The sequence below is a fragment of the Gouania willdenowi genome, chromosome 15 (genome assembly GCF_900634775.1).
Source record: "Gouania willdenowi chromosome 15, fGouWil2.1, whole genome shotgun sequence".
In the NCBI taxonomy this organism is placed as follows: Eukaryota; Metazoa; Chordata; class Actinopteri; order Blenniiformes; family Gobiesocidae; genus Gouania; species Gouania willdenowi.
In genome coordinates, this window is record NC_041058.1 from 14,727,201 (window position 1) to 14,741,596 (window position 14,396).

At 39.8% G+C, this 14,396-nt stretch overlaps 1 protein-coding gene across 1 annotated transcript; it reads left to right on the forward strand.

The window, feature by feature from the left end:
• Positions 1-7,766: 7,766 nt before the first annotated feature.
• mat1a (methionine adenosyltransferase 1A) lies at positions 7,767-14,396 on the forward strand. The gene is made up of 10 exons (XM_028467793.1): positions 7,767-8,067; positions 9,450-9,527; positions 9,768-9,890; positions 9,979-10,091; positions 10,812-10,955; positions 11,334-11,459; positions 11,525-11,617; positions 11,705-11,887; positions 11,967-12,100; positions 13,409-14,396. The coding sequence occupies exons 1-10, from the start codon at positions 7,773-7,775 to the stop codon at positions 13,509-13,511; spliced, it is 1,392 nt and encodes a 463-aa protein (XP_028323594.1). The 5' UTR covers positions 7,767-7,772; the 3' UTR covers positions 13,512-14,396.

Genomic DNA, 14,396 nt, shown 5'->3' on the forward strand with positions numbered 1-14,396 from the left:
TGAAAAAAATTTTATTATTTTTTTTTTTTTATATATAGATAAGGTCGTCACAAGACCCTTAAAACTAGTGCAAATATGATGTGCACACTTAAACTGGGCTGAAAATGCAGGAAAGCATTAAAAAAATGAATAAAAGTGGAAAATGAGAAAAAAGTGACAAACACCCCAAATCGGAGGTAAGGCTATAGTAAGGCATAAAAATTGAAAAGTTATGGAAGTTTTTTTTTAGATAAGGCCATCACAAGACCCTTAAAACTAGTGCTTTTTAAAGCAGGACTGACCCCTTCTGGTTTGTGCTGTTCAATATAAAGATGATGAGTCAAGCTTTTTTTCCCCTTCACATTATGAAAGTAGTCTTTTGGGGAAAATCTTATTTTTAACAAAATACTGTTGTGGAAAAGCTTCTCTTTGACTCTTTGCATTCAACAACCAGGTTTGATACAATATTTCACATATATAAAATTCAAATTTGCAATAATCAATTATTAATTTGATCCAAATAATGTAATGTGATATCTGAAAGTATTTGTATGAGAACAGTTTTTTTTGTTATTTACTTGTTATTTGTTGTTGACTTCAGCTGTTTAACCTAGTTTTTTTTTTCTTCATTCTTTTATTCCCTTTACCATACCATTTAATAGCTTTAATTTAATACATGTCACATCTACAAAACTATTAGTACAAAATTAATGTAATTACTATTTGTCATTTTAAAACATGATGGCAGGTTTTCAAGGAACAATTATACAGCTTTTTTCCAATGGTCAACATGTATGAAAAACATCCTTTCTGTGTTTTAATGCTATTTTAACAAACCTCCAGTAGAATAGCTTTATAGTGGCGTTTGTTGATTAAAAAAAAGAGACTAATCATTGGCGAAGATGACGTGTAAGCGTTTATCTGTATACGTAGCCAAAACACTCAACATGTGTTAATTTGTGTTTTAGTGACGTAATAACCAACAGCATTATATAACCAATAACTTTGAAAAGCAACAGATGGGAAACACATACAAGATTTATCAATGGGGGACGATAACTGCTAATTGATGACTATGATGGTCTGTGGTGTGTGTGTGAAAAGATATGAAAAAGTGTGTGAAAGAGAGATTTTTAAAGTAAATATATTGGAGGTGTTTTTCAATCTACTGTGAGCATGTCTGTTAATGATTACATGGCTGCTCCGTTTGTATATGATTACTCAAAGCTTCACTAGTTGGAATAGGTTCATATCCACTTCTTTCTCTTTCGCCATCTCTCTGTTTTTGGAATTGACGCTAAAAGTGAGGGCTGAACATGTTGTTATTGAGAGCTTGTCAGTAATTCGGATGACTGATGAATTATTTGAACAATGTGTATTTTGGGGCTCAGTTGGTAGAGGGGTTGTTTTCTGTTTGATCCCAGTGCAATACATGCCTATGTGTTGAAGTGTCCTTGGGCAAGACACTGAACCCCAAGTTGCTGCCAATGGTTGATTAGTGCCTTGATGGCAGCTCGGTCCCATTGGTGTGTGAATGTGTGAATAAAGTGATATTGTGAAGTGCTTTGGGACTACCTCAGTGGTTATAAAGCGATATATAAAGCAAGTTCATTTATTTTATACAGTGAGTTGCCTGCATTTTTTAATGTGGTTGTTGACCACATTGATCATTATATTACTACAGCCTGTTGGTGTGTAGGACTGATTATTGTCCAAATGTTTTTGATTCATCATTGAGGATATACTTTGATGTTAAAATATGCATTAAATACACTCAATTATATTAAAGCCAATGTTTTGTCCTTGTAGAATATTTTAGGCTTAAATTTAACTGTTTTGGAAAAACCTCGTGTAATCGACCAGTCAAATAGTTGATAAGGAAATTTCAGTGTCGTAGAATAATAGTCAGTTAACTTGGCAACATCCCTAGTGTCATCGGGGGAAGTGTGATGCTTGAGTGCGATAGTGGTGATATTTCAGTCATTAGTGGCATCTAGGCAGAGAAATGTGCTGAGTGTCCAAAATGGGCTGGAATAGAGACAGGATGACGCTCCCCATTCACTGCTTCGCCTTTTCAATGGTTTTGTCTGCCTTGGGCTGTGCTACCCAAGATATGGCCAGCAACCCAACAATTGGCCTGCTGCATGGTCAATTTAGGCCATGGAAATAGTTTTCTAGGTTGAAAAACTCACAGTAAAGAGTCTATAGATGTACATCATAAAGAACAATACTAGTCATTTGATGTATGGATATTTTATCAACATGTTGATTGCCTTAAAACATCCACTAAGTTCTGTGAGTGACAGGTTGATAGAGGGCTTTCTTTTGCCAGTAAAGTTTGTGGTTCTTCAGCCTTTTCTTACAAGCTGTATTGAGTGATGGTTAATGTTTCCCCACGTCACAATCCACAAGATGTGATCATGTATCAGTGTGTTACTTCCTGATCAGATTCATGTTTTAACACATTCACAAACACAAAGGCAACGCACTCTCCTCTAAAAGCAACAGGACTGCTGTGGGGAGTGGGAGCACACAGCAGCCAATCACAGCTGAGGACAGGCACCCCTCCCCCTGTATGGCGTGTCTCTTCCCAGGCATTAGTTAACGTGTCGAACTCTCACTAAGGCCATTCAAAAAGCTGTCTGTGGGACCAAAAGTACAGCAGTGAAGGATGTTTTCTTGGTAAACAGGTTAACTATTAGACCTATTGAACATTACCCTTTCATTGTTTTAGTAGCCATTAAAATATTCCTGAAAAACACACACAGCCGAACAATGACAAGAGGAAACGCCCATCAACACATTGCAGGATAAATCACAGGCCATGTGCATTGTGATAGTTCATAGAGTTGTAAAATGTTACAGAACAAATTGTACTTTTAATTGCTATTCTGTTTTTCAACTTATTGTGGTGGCTTCCACTGGTATCCAGATAAAACTGGTTAATAACTGGACAACCGCCAGAAGTGGACTGTGGTGCTAAAATCCTCGTCCTTGAACCTGTGAATTGACCAACAGGTGTTAACAAGCTCTGCTGCTGCGTGGGGTTATTTATCTCATCCTGTTCTGTCAGGTTTGTGTCTGACTGACCCTTGAACCGTGCAGTGACCCAGGATGGCTTACCCTGACTTTTCAATGGCAGCACACTGAGGTTTAGTGTGACACTGATCACATGTAAAGCCAAGCGGACAGAATGCGGAAAATTCTTATTGTGGATATATTTGGTTATTTTGTGTTGTTTATTTGCCCGTCTTGCTTCAAAAACCTGTTGAAAGTAAGGGTAGTGCACACCCTAAACTAAGAGTGTACGAAAAAATCGATTCAGCGAAATATTTCACAGCGCAATTATTGTATCGATCAAAAAAATGTCCAGATTGATTTGATTAACAAAACATAACGTTTCTTTGCGTTAACATATGCATAGCACATAAAAGCCTGTTCACTATAGGTGTCATTGAATGCATTTTAACTTGGAAGTTGATTGCACTTTATTTTCATAAAACAGACTGGGCACTTTTATAAATGTATGTTGTTGCTTTTTTTTTTTTTTTAGAATTTAAAAAACGTAACAGAATCAGAATCTGTTGTAGAAGCAAACTTTTTTGATTCGCGATATATGGTGATGTATATCATATTGTTTAGTATCGTGACATGCAAATCGTGAATCGTCTCGAATCGTCAGATTCATGGCAATGCACACCACTACCCTAAACTACTCAGTCTTGCAATGATGGGTCTTCATTTTTAATTTTAATTCATCTTCAAGTCTTTTGTGCTTTCCTCATTTCCCTATACATCCTCTGTGTTATCCATTTGCTTTGACTCTGAAAGTCCAGAGGGATTTGAACTTTAACTACAGTGTTTTCCTTCAGTGGTTTCATAAATCACTTCACATTGACCTATTGATCTCAAGATAGGAACGGGCGAGATCAGTTAGCTTTTTAGTGTAACTGTCAATCATTTACTCTTATTTTTGCCAGATTGGGTGGATTATTTTATTGTTGGAGAAATAGTACTCAGTACTTACACCTTCAACTGACTGCTACAGTTCATTGCCAATCAGATAATATCTCAAACTAAAACACTAGATTAAACATTGGATGAACACTTAATAGAGTTTACTAAATTGTTTGATTAGGAATGTTGGAAATTTAATCTGCTCGCCAGCCTGCAGGTCATGAATAAAAGGGGCGGGGCTTTGGAAGGCTACTGATGCCACCTCCCATTTACAAAATAGTGGATCTGATACCGCTATTTTGGTATCAGATCAAACTTTGCTGATCCAGCCAAGCAAATTTGGCCCTTTTTGGCACTTATTCCATCGACGGAAATATGGATGGATGGATGTATATTCATGTGTACTAGCTCCCTCCAACCCCAGCTTTACTGGATATGCCTGGTTTGCGACTCAAGTTTTTAAATGTTTATTGTTTGTTGTTTTTAATAAGATCATTTGAAGTTCATTCACACTCATTTAATATTGAAGTTATGAGGATTTTTTTTAACCTCAAAGGCTACTAGATACTACTTATTACGAAAAACATGTTTGGGGAAAAAAACCAAAAAACTTTTTAAATATATTTTACATAAACATTTTCTTATATAATCTATGAAAAATATCAATATTTAGGCAATGCTTCTTAAGCCGCTGACTAACCTAATTTACTTTAGGTGTGTTCTTGGAATGGTGTCTCTATGAAAACAAGATATTTGAGTTCTGTGGGATTTATCAGGTTAAGTATAGGCTAAATTAAATAAATAATTTACTCAGGATGCTTTTATGCTCTCCATACTTTAGACCAACATGCTGTTGTAACTCAGATACCTGTTATCTCGTTAGTGTTGGGGCAAAAAACCCTTGTCCTTGTTAGTCATTGACAAATTCTTTGAGGCAAACAACGATTTCACATATGCATGCGTAACAGAAGTGGTTTCTTGTGTGCTTTTTCTTCTGACAAGCAGATTTCAGTTGGGCCAAAACAAACAGAATCATCCAGAGGTTGCTCACTGTGCCTCTGACAGAAGCTTTAAGCACTGGGTAGAACTGTCAAGTTTTTTCCTGTTTAATCTAGTTCGTGGTTGGTTGGATTTGAAGCATCTCAGACCTCTGGCCTGTGTCTCCCTATAGACAGCTGCCTCTTATAGATACCAGCATCCCCAACCACCAGGCCTTTTTGTACTGGACCAATAAGAAAAGATCAAAAATCAAGTAATGTATATGTTTTATTTAATTTTTATCTATGTTCCTGCAATATTGTTTTGAAAAATTGTCACTCCAGCTTTTGCTCTAACAGTTCCTTCACTTGACTGCCTTTGATTAGAGTCAGTGCTGAAGGGAGGGTGCACAGACATTGCCACAGAGTGTATTTTACTGCATGGGAGTCGTGGACACACCACCACAAAACGATTCTACTTTATTCTTTCACTTTTATTTTGTAATGTTGAGTTGTGGTCAATCAGGGGTGGTGGACCAGGGTAGCACCTAAAACATGCAGGATAGGAGCTCTCTAGTACTGAACACTTCTCTCACTAAGTGACAGGTTCTTCTCATTCCATAAAGCCAGTGCAAAACTGACTAAAATTAGAGCCAAATGAGGCAAAAGTAAAGTAAGTGCTAGGTGTCACTGTTTCATCTATTCTTTACTTTCACTGGCTTTAGGGTTGCAGTACACTGGAGCCTATCCCAGCTTTCTCGGCATGGAAACCAGGGTACAGTCTGGACTGGTCACTGGTCCATTACTGGTATAAAAGAGAAAGTGTCAACATGTATCTCATCTGCTCCTACATTCAATTTTCAAGACTCCAATGAACCTAACATACATTTGTAGACTGAAAGCCCACCCATGCTTAGAGAAAACATGCAAATCACTCAATGTGCTCGAACCCATAACGTGCTGAAACAAAGGGATGCTGCAACTCGCCTACTACTTTTTCTGATCAAGTAAAATCTTTCTGTTCTTCAACACACAACAAACTTCTTAGCATTACTCTCGCTAACACAAACCTTTATTCTCTGAGTCATCTGAAAGGCCCACAGATATCTAGAGACCAATCTTCATTATTTGATCTTCTCCAAGGAAGTGGCTCTGCTTTTCTTTGTAGTTGTGTGCTAAGATGAGTGCCTCAAGCTAATAAGAACGAAAAGCCCATTTAGACAACAGGTGACTGTTCCTTATTCAGTTACCTACAGTGAGTGAAAGAAACTAATTACATTAAAGTGTAACGAGTTATAAGTACTTTCTTTTTTGGTTAAAAGTTGTGTTCTTTTTTAGATTTATTCAAAGTCATTATTTAAATATTTAAATCAAAATACAAATATTTATGATCAAGAAAAACTAAATGCGTGTTTAGGAGGCTTTATTTAGTTCTTCTCATTAACTTTGACACAATCATTTTTTTGTTGTCTGCTGCTTACACACCTCCCTAGGGAGGCACCCTTGAAAGATGCTCGAAGCACCTCTCTGCTGGCTCCTTCCTATGTGGAGGGGCAGCTGCTCTACTCTGAGTCTCTCCTGAATGACCAAGCTGCTCACCCTATCTTTAAGCCTGATCTCTGCCACCATGTTGGGAAAGGTGAGGACACAACAACAACAGACCGGTTTAGTTTCCGCATTACTGCAGACGACGTTTTGTACCGATCTCCTGCACCTCATTACCCTCTCTCATGAACAAGATCCCTAAAGTCTTTGAACTCCTCCACTTGGTGCAAGACTTTTCTCTTGAGTTGGCAATCCACTCTTTTCCACAAGCACTGCCTCCACATGTCAGCCATGACGAGTTTTAAGATACCTTTAAGATACCCAGGATGGATCACATCCACTCCTCGCCGAGTAGTTGTTTTACTACTGCTGCTATTTCTCTCCCAAATATTGGACGACCCTACACCAGGCGACCCTCCTCTGGTTCCTTGACAGAATACGTATTGGTGGGGTTGTGGAGCTCCTCAAAGTATTCCTTTCACTGCAAAACTTTATCACCAGTGGATGTTGGCACACACTGTTGGCCACTCCACCTTCCCCTCTTTGAAGCCCAAGCACACCCGTGCTAACCCCAAAGACCCACAAAGGGACTGAGCTCCATCTTTCCACCTGCCCAAGAGTCAGGGAAGTGGGCGTGAGAAAACATGGTGTTACCAAACACCCTGCCTTTAGTTCTACGCGGTCCCAATGTTTCACGTTCAAAGTGTGGAGGTGTCTAATACATTAAGAATTGAGGCAGGGGGTAGTGCGGGGGGTGAGGCGAATTCCTGAAGTGCATTTTTTTGCTTCCGGGACAGTAGTGTGTTAGATCAACCAAACAATGGAGCAGGGTTTGACGACTGGTTTAAACAGATTCCCTATAATTGTATATTCATATGTTAGGATCTCATTTCATGGTGCCTTGTTTCACCACTTTTAAATGATCCTTTGTAACACACAGTATGTAAACAGTAGTAACAACAACAGCCACCTTTTTCTCTTTGTCCATAGGACGCCCCAACCTGGCCCAGTCCCAGCAGACAGAGCTGTCCCACCGATGTGACAGGGATAAAAGGGAGCCCCCCCACACACACACACACACACACACACACACACACACACACCACTCCCTCTGTTGAATTGATCCTGCCCTCCACACAGGAAGTGTCACACCCCAAAGCAGAGCAGTCAAAGCAGGTGATGACTATAAACACACAGCCAGGGCCCGTGCTGCACACAAGGGGTTAACAAGCATTTTCCATGATCTGAAAATCCCTCCCATCGTCTACTCCCCTCTGGAATGGACTGTCCAATGAATTCACACACTGTGTGTGTATGTGCACATGCAAGTATGTGTGTGCGCCCCCTGTGTGCATGTGTTCTAATCTCTGGGCCATATATATTGGGCCATGTGGACAGACATGTTGTTTAGTAGGACAGACGTTGTTTGGGCTGCAGGGCTTCATTGCTCTGCTAAAGAGAATCAGGGGGAATACTAAGGCTCCTCACATCTGTCTGGACTGCTCACTGATTGGAATTGAGGACCTTGGAAAAGTAGACAAAATGAGTGATCTGCTGGAAGATGGCTCCTTCATGTTCACCTCTGAGTCCGTGGGAGAGGGACATCCAGGTGAGTCATTGGTCAACGTCAATGTAACTTATCACAAATAAAAGCACCTCACTATTTGTTTTGATGTGGCAATTTTATTACCCTAAGAAATAACACAACAAACTCCTACAAGTGCAGATATCAAATAAAAGTATTTTGTTTGTGTATCTGTGTGGCATTCAATCCACAAACTTCAACGACAAGTCCAAACGATCCACGCAGTGTTAGGTTTTCACTCGCTGAGCATGGATGGTATTCCATTCACAGCGACATGTGTTTACCACCCCTCACTCTCAGCAATGGACAGCATGGGGACAGTGAGTGTGTGTGTGTGTGTGTGTGAGTGTGTGAGTGTGACAGCTCGGTGTAAGGTTGCATGCAGAAGAAAAAAAGCCTACAATAAGTCCAAAAGCTAAGATTCATTTGTGCACACACTGGCAGCACTTTCCTAATTTCCTTAGTGGGGTTTTATTGAAATAGTTCAATAAACATCATACAGCACTGTGTTATAATACATTACATAGCGTTTCCTTGTAGTATTGGATGTAATAAAGAATACTGATTAGAAGCTTTGATTAGAGTCAAAGCAACAACCCAAAGGCAATAAAGATTTAAAATGAAAGTAAAGATGACAGATTAATTTTACTCTGCTGCCTTTGGACCGTACCATTCACCTCCCCGCCCACATCAATGTGCTGTAATTATTCACACATATGTAACCCTACCAAGTTCTTGTGCTGAATTGATCTGCATATAGGTAAACATCCTCAATACATGTAAAAACTCAGCAGGAATCTGCATTCTGTCAAGGTTTAACGGTCTTAAAGATAAATTGAAGATAAAACTTGGTTTTGAACTTGAACTATTGCAACCACAATTGATTACATAATGATCACTGCAGAAAAGTACAAAGCAATTATTAAATGTAGGCCCATAAAAACTCAAAGTCTGGTTTTGTTTAATAGAGTTCATCTCCAAGTGATCACCAAAAGTGGCTGTGAAACGCTCCTGCCCATTTTCACAGCATTAAACATTAAGTCACACTCAGTATATTGACAGAGGTGTGCGGCCTTGGAACAAAGACTTTTTTAGATAACGTACCTGGAGGTCTGGGCTGTTCCCAGAGATAACGATTACATGTTGGTGTCAACATGCGCACATAATGCCATAGCAGCAGACTGGACACTTACTGTAAAAGTGGAACATTGGATCATTACCACCAATTCCATATAAGAACATGAGACATTTGTGGGGAACGTGTTTACTTGCATAAAAATCTACATGGTTGATAAAAAATACTAAAAATATATATTTTAATTGAACGCTTTAATTTATCTTCCACATGCTAATGTATTCTGTAAATATCTAAATTATTAATGTCTCTGCGTGTTTTGTTCCCACAGACAAGATTTGTGACCAGATCAGTGATGCTGTGTTGGACGCTCACCTAAAGCAGGATCCTGATGCCAAAGTGGCCTGTGGTGAGCCAATGGGAATCCACATGAAATCATTCCATCTTAACATGAAGGAAGAGGGACAGAAGAGCTAATTCATGTCTTAAACTGTCTTAAGTTGTCTCCCACATTTTAAACTTGTGCTTTAAGTCGTACGTCGAGCAGGCAAGAGAAGCAGCTATTTGAATGACATTTGGCCCAACTTTTGTTAAATCTTGATTCAATCGTCATATCTGATAAGAGGCTCGGGTATGTTTTTGTAAACAGAGACAGTGTGTAAGACCGGCATGGTGTTGCTTTGTGGAGAAATCACGTCCCGTGCTAACGTGGACTACCAGAGGGTGGTGAGGGACACCATTAAACACATCGGCTATGACAACTCCGACAAAGGTAAGAATACAACTTCTAAAGGTGACGTAAATCAAGCTAGCACACACTATTTCTACTCAGCTCTCGCTCCTTTGTTGCCTGTCTTCAGGTTTTGACTATAAGACGTGTAACGTGCTGGTGGCTCTAGAGCAGCAGAGTCCAGACATTGCCCAGGGTGTCCACATTGACAGGACGGAGGAGGACATCGGAGCTGGAGATCAGGTTCATCTCTGCTCTACCTCGTGTCAATAGTGCTTCCTGTACAGGTTCACAGACATTTGACTAACACACGTGTCAAACTCAAGGCCCGGGGGCCAAATACAGCCCCCTTAGAGCATCAAATTCGTCCCGCTCGAGAAAGTAAAAATGATAGAAAAAACATGAAACATTTTGTAAATTACCGACTAATTCAGCTGTAGATATTTAAGCCCCTTCAAATACAAACATTCAATTCAATTCCACAATATCTGCAGAGCTCAGTTTTCCAGTTCTTATATCACACGACGGCAGTCATTTTCAATCTCAAATTGTTGAAAGAACTCTCAGTTTTTCCAAAATCTGGCAAATTTTCCTCAAATTATTCCACGAAAATTCCCAAAGTGGAGACTGATATAAAAACAAACGTTATAATTTATATGTGGAAATGCAAACCAGGGGACATTAATGTTGAGTTTGCTCTTTTTCCCTAAAATCTGTATCCGTATTTAGCCCCTGAACTAAAATGAGTTTGACACCCCTGGGCTAACATATAGAGACAGACAGACCTGGTGTCACACACCCATTCACGCCGAGAGCCAATTTATGGGCTCCAATCAACCTAACGTGTATGTTTTTGGGCTGTGGGGGATCAGTCGGCAGAGAACCCAAAGAAAACCCCTGTAAATAAAAAATGCAGGCTCTGTCAAACACAGGGTGTCGTCTAACTTTGTATCTCCTCTGCAGGGTTTGATGTTCGGCTACGCCACAGATGAGACGGAGGAGTGCATGCCTCTCACCATCATGTTAGCTCACAAACTCAACTCAAAGATGGCTGAGCTCAGGCGCGACGGACACATCCACTGGCTGCGTCCTGATTCAAAAACACAGGTGATCCAGAAAGGATAATCAGGGTTTTTGGTTCGCGCTCTCCAGATGTCAGCACCAAAATCCCAACATTTGAGACAACTGTGAACGTGTTTTTAAGGAACGAATTTTTTTATAAAAATAAAAACAAAACAATGATAACAATTGAAAAACAAAATAAAAATACATAAGATCTGTAGCAATGGAACCGGGGTGTTCCTTTTTCTATTCCCTTTCTTTCTTTTAGTCTCTTTTACACTTGTAATAATTCCTCCGATGTATCTCTTAGACAAAATCAGACCTAATCAGGATGCCTGTTTGTTTCACTCAGAGACAGTAAAATGCAAATATTATATTTAATCTTCTTGCAAAAGAGAATAAATGGCATGCTTCTGCCTTCAGGTGACGGTTCACTACGAACAGAAGGACGGAGCCGTGATCCCCAAAAGGGTTCACACCATCGTGATCTCAGTCCAACACGATGACTGCATCTCTCTGGAGGAGCAGCAGAGGGTCCTGAAGGAGAAGGTACAGCTTCACTAACAGCCTTAACCAAACTCTGAGCAATGCAAAGCCTCAACTGTTTTCATCAGGTCATCAAAGCTGTGGTTCCGGCCAAATATTTGGACGACAAAACCGTCTACCATCTCCAACCAAGTGGTCGCTTTGTTATTGGAGGACCACAGGTGAAAACTCATTTTAAAAAGATATTTAGCAGCAAATATTGTGGAAGGAAATTCTAAAATATAATTATTTTGTATTTCACTCAACAGGGCGATGCTGGTGTGACTGGTAGGAAGATCATTGTAGACACCTACGGAGGATGGGGAGCTCATGGAGGCGGAGCTTTCTCCGGTAAAGACTTTTCAAAAGTGGATCGATCTGCTGCGTACGCTGCTCGCTGGGTGGCCAAGTCTCTGGTTAAAGCCAAACTGTGCAGGAGAGTTCTGGTCCAGGTGAGCTAACCCAGGTTCCCCCAAACAGGTCCTGGTTAAAGTTCACATTCATGTATTCCACTGGGTACATGTGTTACAGGTGTCCTATGCTATCGGCGTGGCCCACCCTCTGTCTATCTCCTTGTTTACCTACGGGTCCTCACAGAAAACAGAGTCCGAACTGCTCCACATTGTCAACAAGAACTTTGATCTGAGGCCGGGAGTCATCGTCAGGTACAAACACTTTAATATGAAGCGATGCATCATTCTGGCTGCTTGGTTTTACTCCAAAAGTAATATGAAATAGCTTTTAATGATTAATAGAAAACAACTAGTCTGGGACACTCGGATGGACTGATCAATGGTTCATGGCTCAACTTTTCTGGGACACTCGTGTGGTCTATCCTTCTATCCTATTCTGTTTCTGTTCACTAACCCCAACCAGTCGAAGCGGATGGCTGCCACCTCTGAAACTGGTTCCGCTGGAGATTTCTTCTTCCCACTGTCACTAAATACTTGTTCGTTTGGATCTTGTTGGGTTCTTTCTTTCTTACTATGGACTTTATATTTTGCGCTATATAAATAAAGTAGAATTGAACTAGAAATGACATTAATGACAGCAATGGATGAATGTGATGTTGATAAATACGTACACAGAGAGCTTTACCTGAGGGTGTTTCATTGTTAGCAGATCGTAGACTGAGACTTTGATTTAGTGTCATGGATTGATTCTGCCTCTCCCAGTTTATTTACAGTGCAAAGCAGAGTACACCCAGGAGAGGGTGCCAGTCGTTCACAAGTCAAACACACAGTCCTCATCAATTATAGACTCACTGAACCAAAACTGCATTATCAACACACAGCTCATGCTATGCTATTCCTATGTTTACATTTTTGTTCTATCATTAACTGTTTTCCTAATAGTTCGGGACGTTTTTACGATACAAATACATCAACTATGCTGAAATGTGTGGTTTGTCTGGATAAACACAGCGTCCCTTTATGCCACATGTGTCAAACTCAAGGCCTGGGGGCCAATTCCGGCCCTTTAGAGCATCCAATTTGGCAGAAAAATATTGAACTAATTTGGTTGTATATATCGCAGTCCTTCAAAATACACATTTTCAATTAAACTTTACACTATTTGCCAGCACTCAGTTTCCCCATGTTTATATTATATGTTGGAAATCATTTTTAAAAACAATGTGTTAAAATAACTCTACACTATTCCACAAAATTTCCACAAATTAATCACAAAATCAATTAAATTAGGCGAAGATCCTGACCTCTCACTTATTTCTTGGATATTATCAGTGCCTTTATACTTTAAAGGCAGAAGTGCAAAGTAGGGCATATTATTGTTGAAATTTCTTGTTTTCCTGCCTATAATCTGCAGCCCACTTGAGATCAAACTGGTCCGTATTTGGCCCCTAAACTAAAATGATCTGCTTTAATGCGGATATCAAATCCTACACGTTCTTAATACAGTACATGAAACAAGTCTCATGTTGAATTGATGTCTTGATTGCTTTCCCCTCACAGGGAGCTGAATCTGAAGAGGCCTATCTACCAGCAGACCGCCTCTTATGGACACTTTGGCCGACCAGAGTTTTCCTGGGAACAGCCTAAGAAACTTGTCTTCTGAATACTCAACAAGATGCCTCTGCAACAACTGCCTGCTTCATCAACTGATGACCTTTTTTTAAAGTTAGGGAGAGATAAGACATCTTTAAGTGAGTCTCAGAGTGACGAGTAGTGGGACATTCTTTTGGTGAGAAGGGAGTCAGTGTCAAAGACATCTGAGAAACAGGTCTTAACTTTCCAGCACATAAACACTCATATTGTTTTTTTTTAAACTTAGGTACAATCATTTCAGCCACAAACATTTGAGAATAAAGGCATCCTGTAGATCTGTGTGCAACACCACACCACAGTGACCTGTTTGTTGTACCTTAACCTCAGTGTGTTTTTATTTTTATTTCGTTTTTTCTTTAAAGGTGCTAATGACAACCAGTCTAAAACAGCTCAGGAAATGACCTTAGATCTTTGTGTGAAGCAAAATGTTATTTTGTAGGGTGTGTGTGTGTGTGCCACAGGAAGCTGTTTGTACGGTTTGTAGAGACGGGTCATTAGGATGCAGTGGGATGTTAATGTGTGATTGTTCACCTGCTGGTTTGTTTTTTCCAACCTTTCTCATTTTTCTACCTGTAGGCCTTCTGCTGTGCATGTTTGAGAGTGATTTAGTCTTAATTTGGACTTAATTGTTCATCTCTGCTTTTCTTTACCATAGATAACCCACCACAGTCTTTTGTGGACCACTAAAGTCTTAACGATTTGGCATTGTTTAAAACCAGTGCTGCCCTACGTTGATGCCAACGCTAACATCCCCGGATCACTTTTTTTTTGGTCTGCCCCTTTCTTGCAAGTTCATGCTCAATGTGAAATTTAAGTTCATAGAATTTTTGTTTGTCAGCTTGCACCACAAATCTGTGAAACCAAACAATGTAAATAAACCATTTTCAAAAATCAA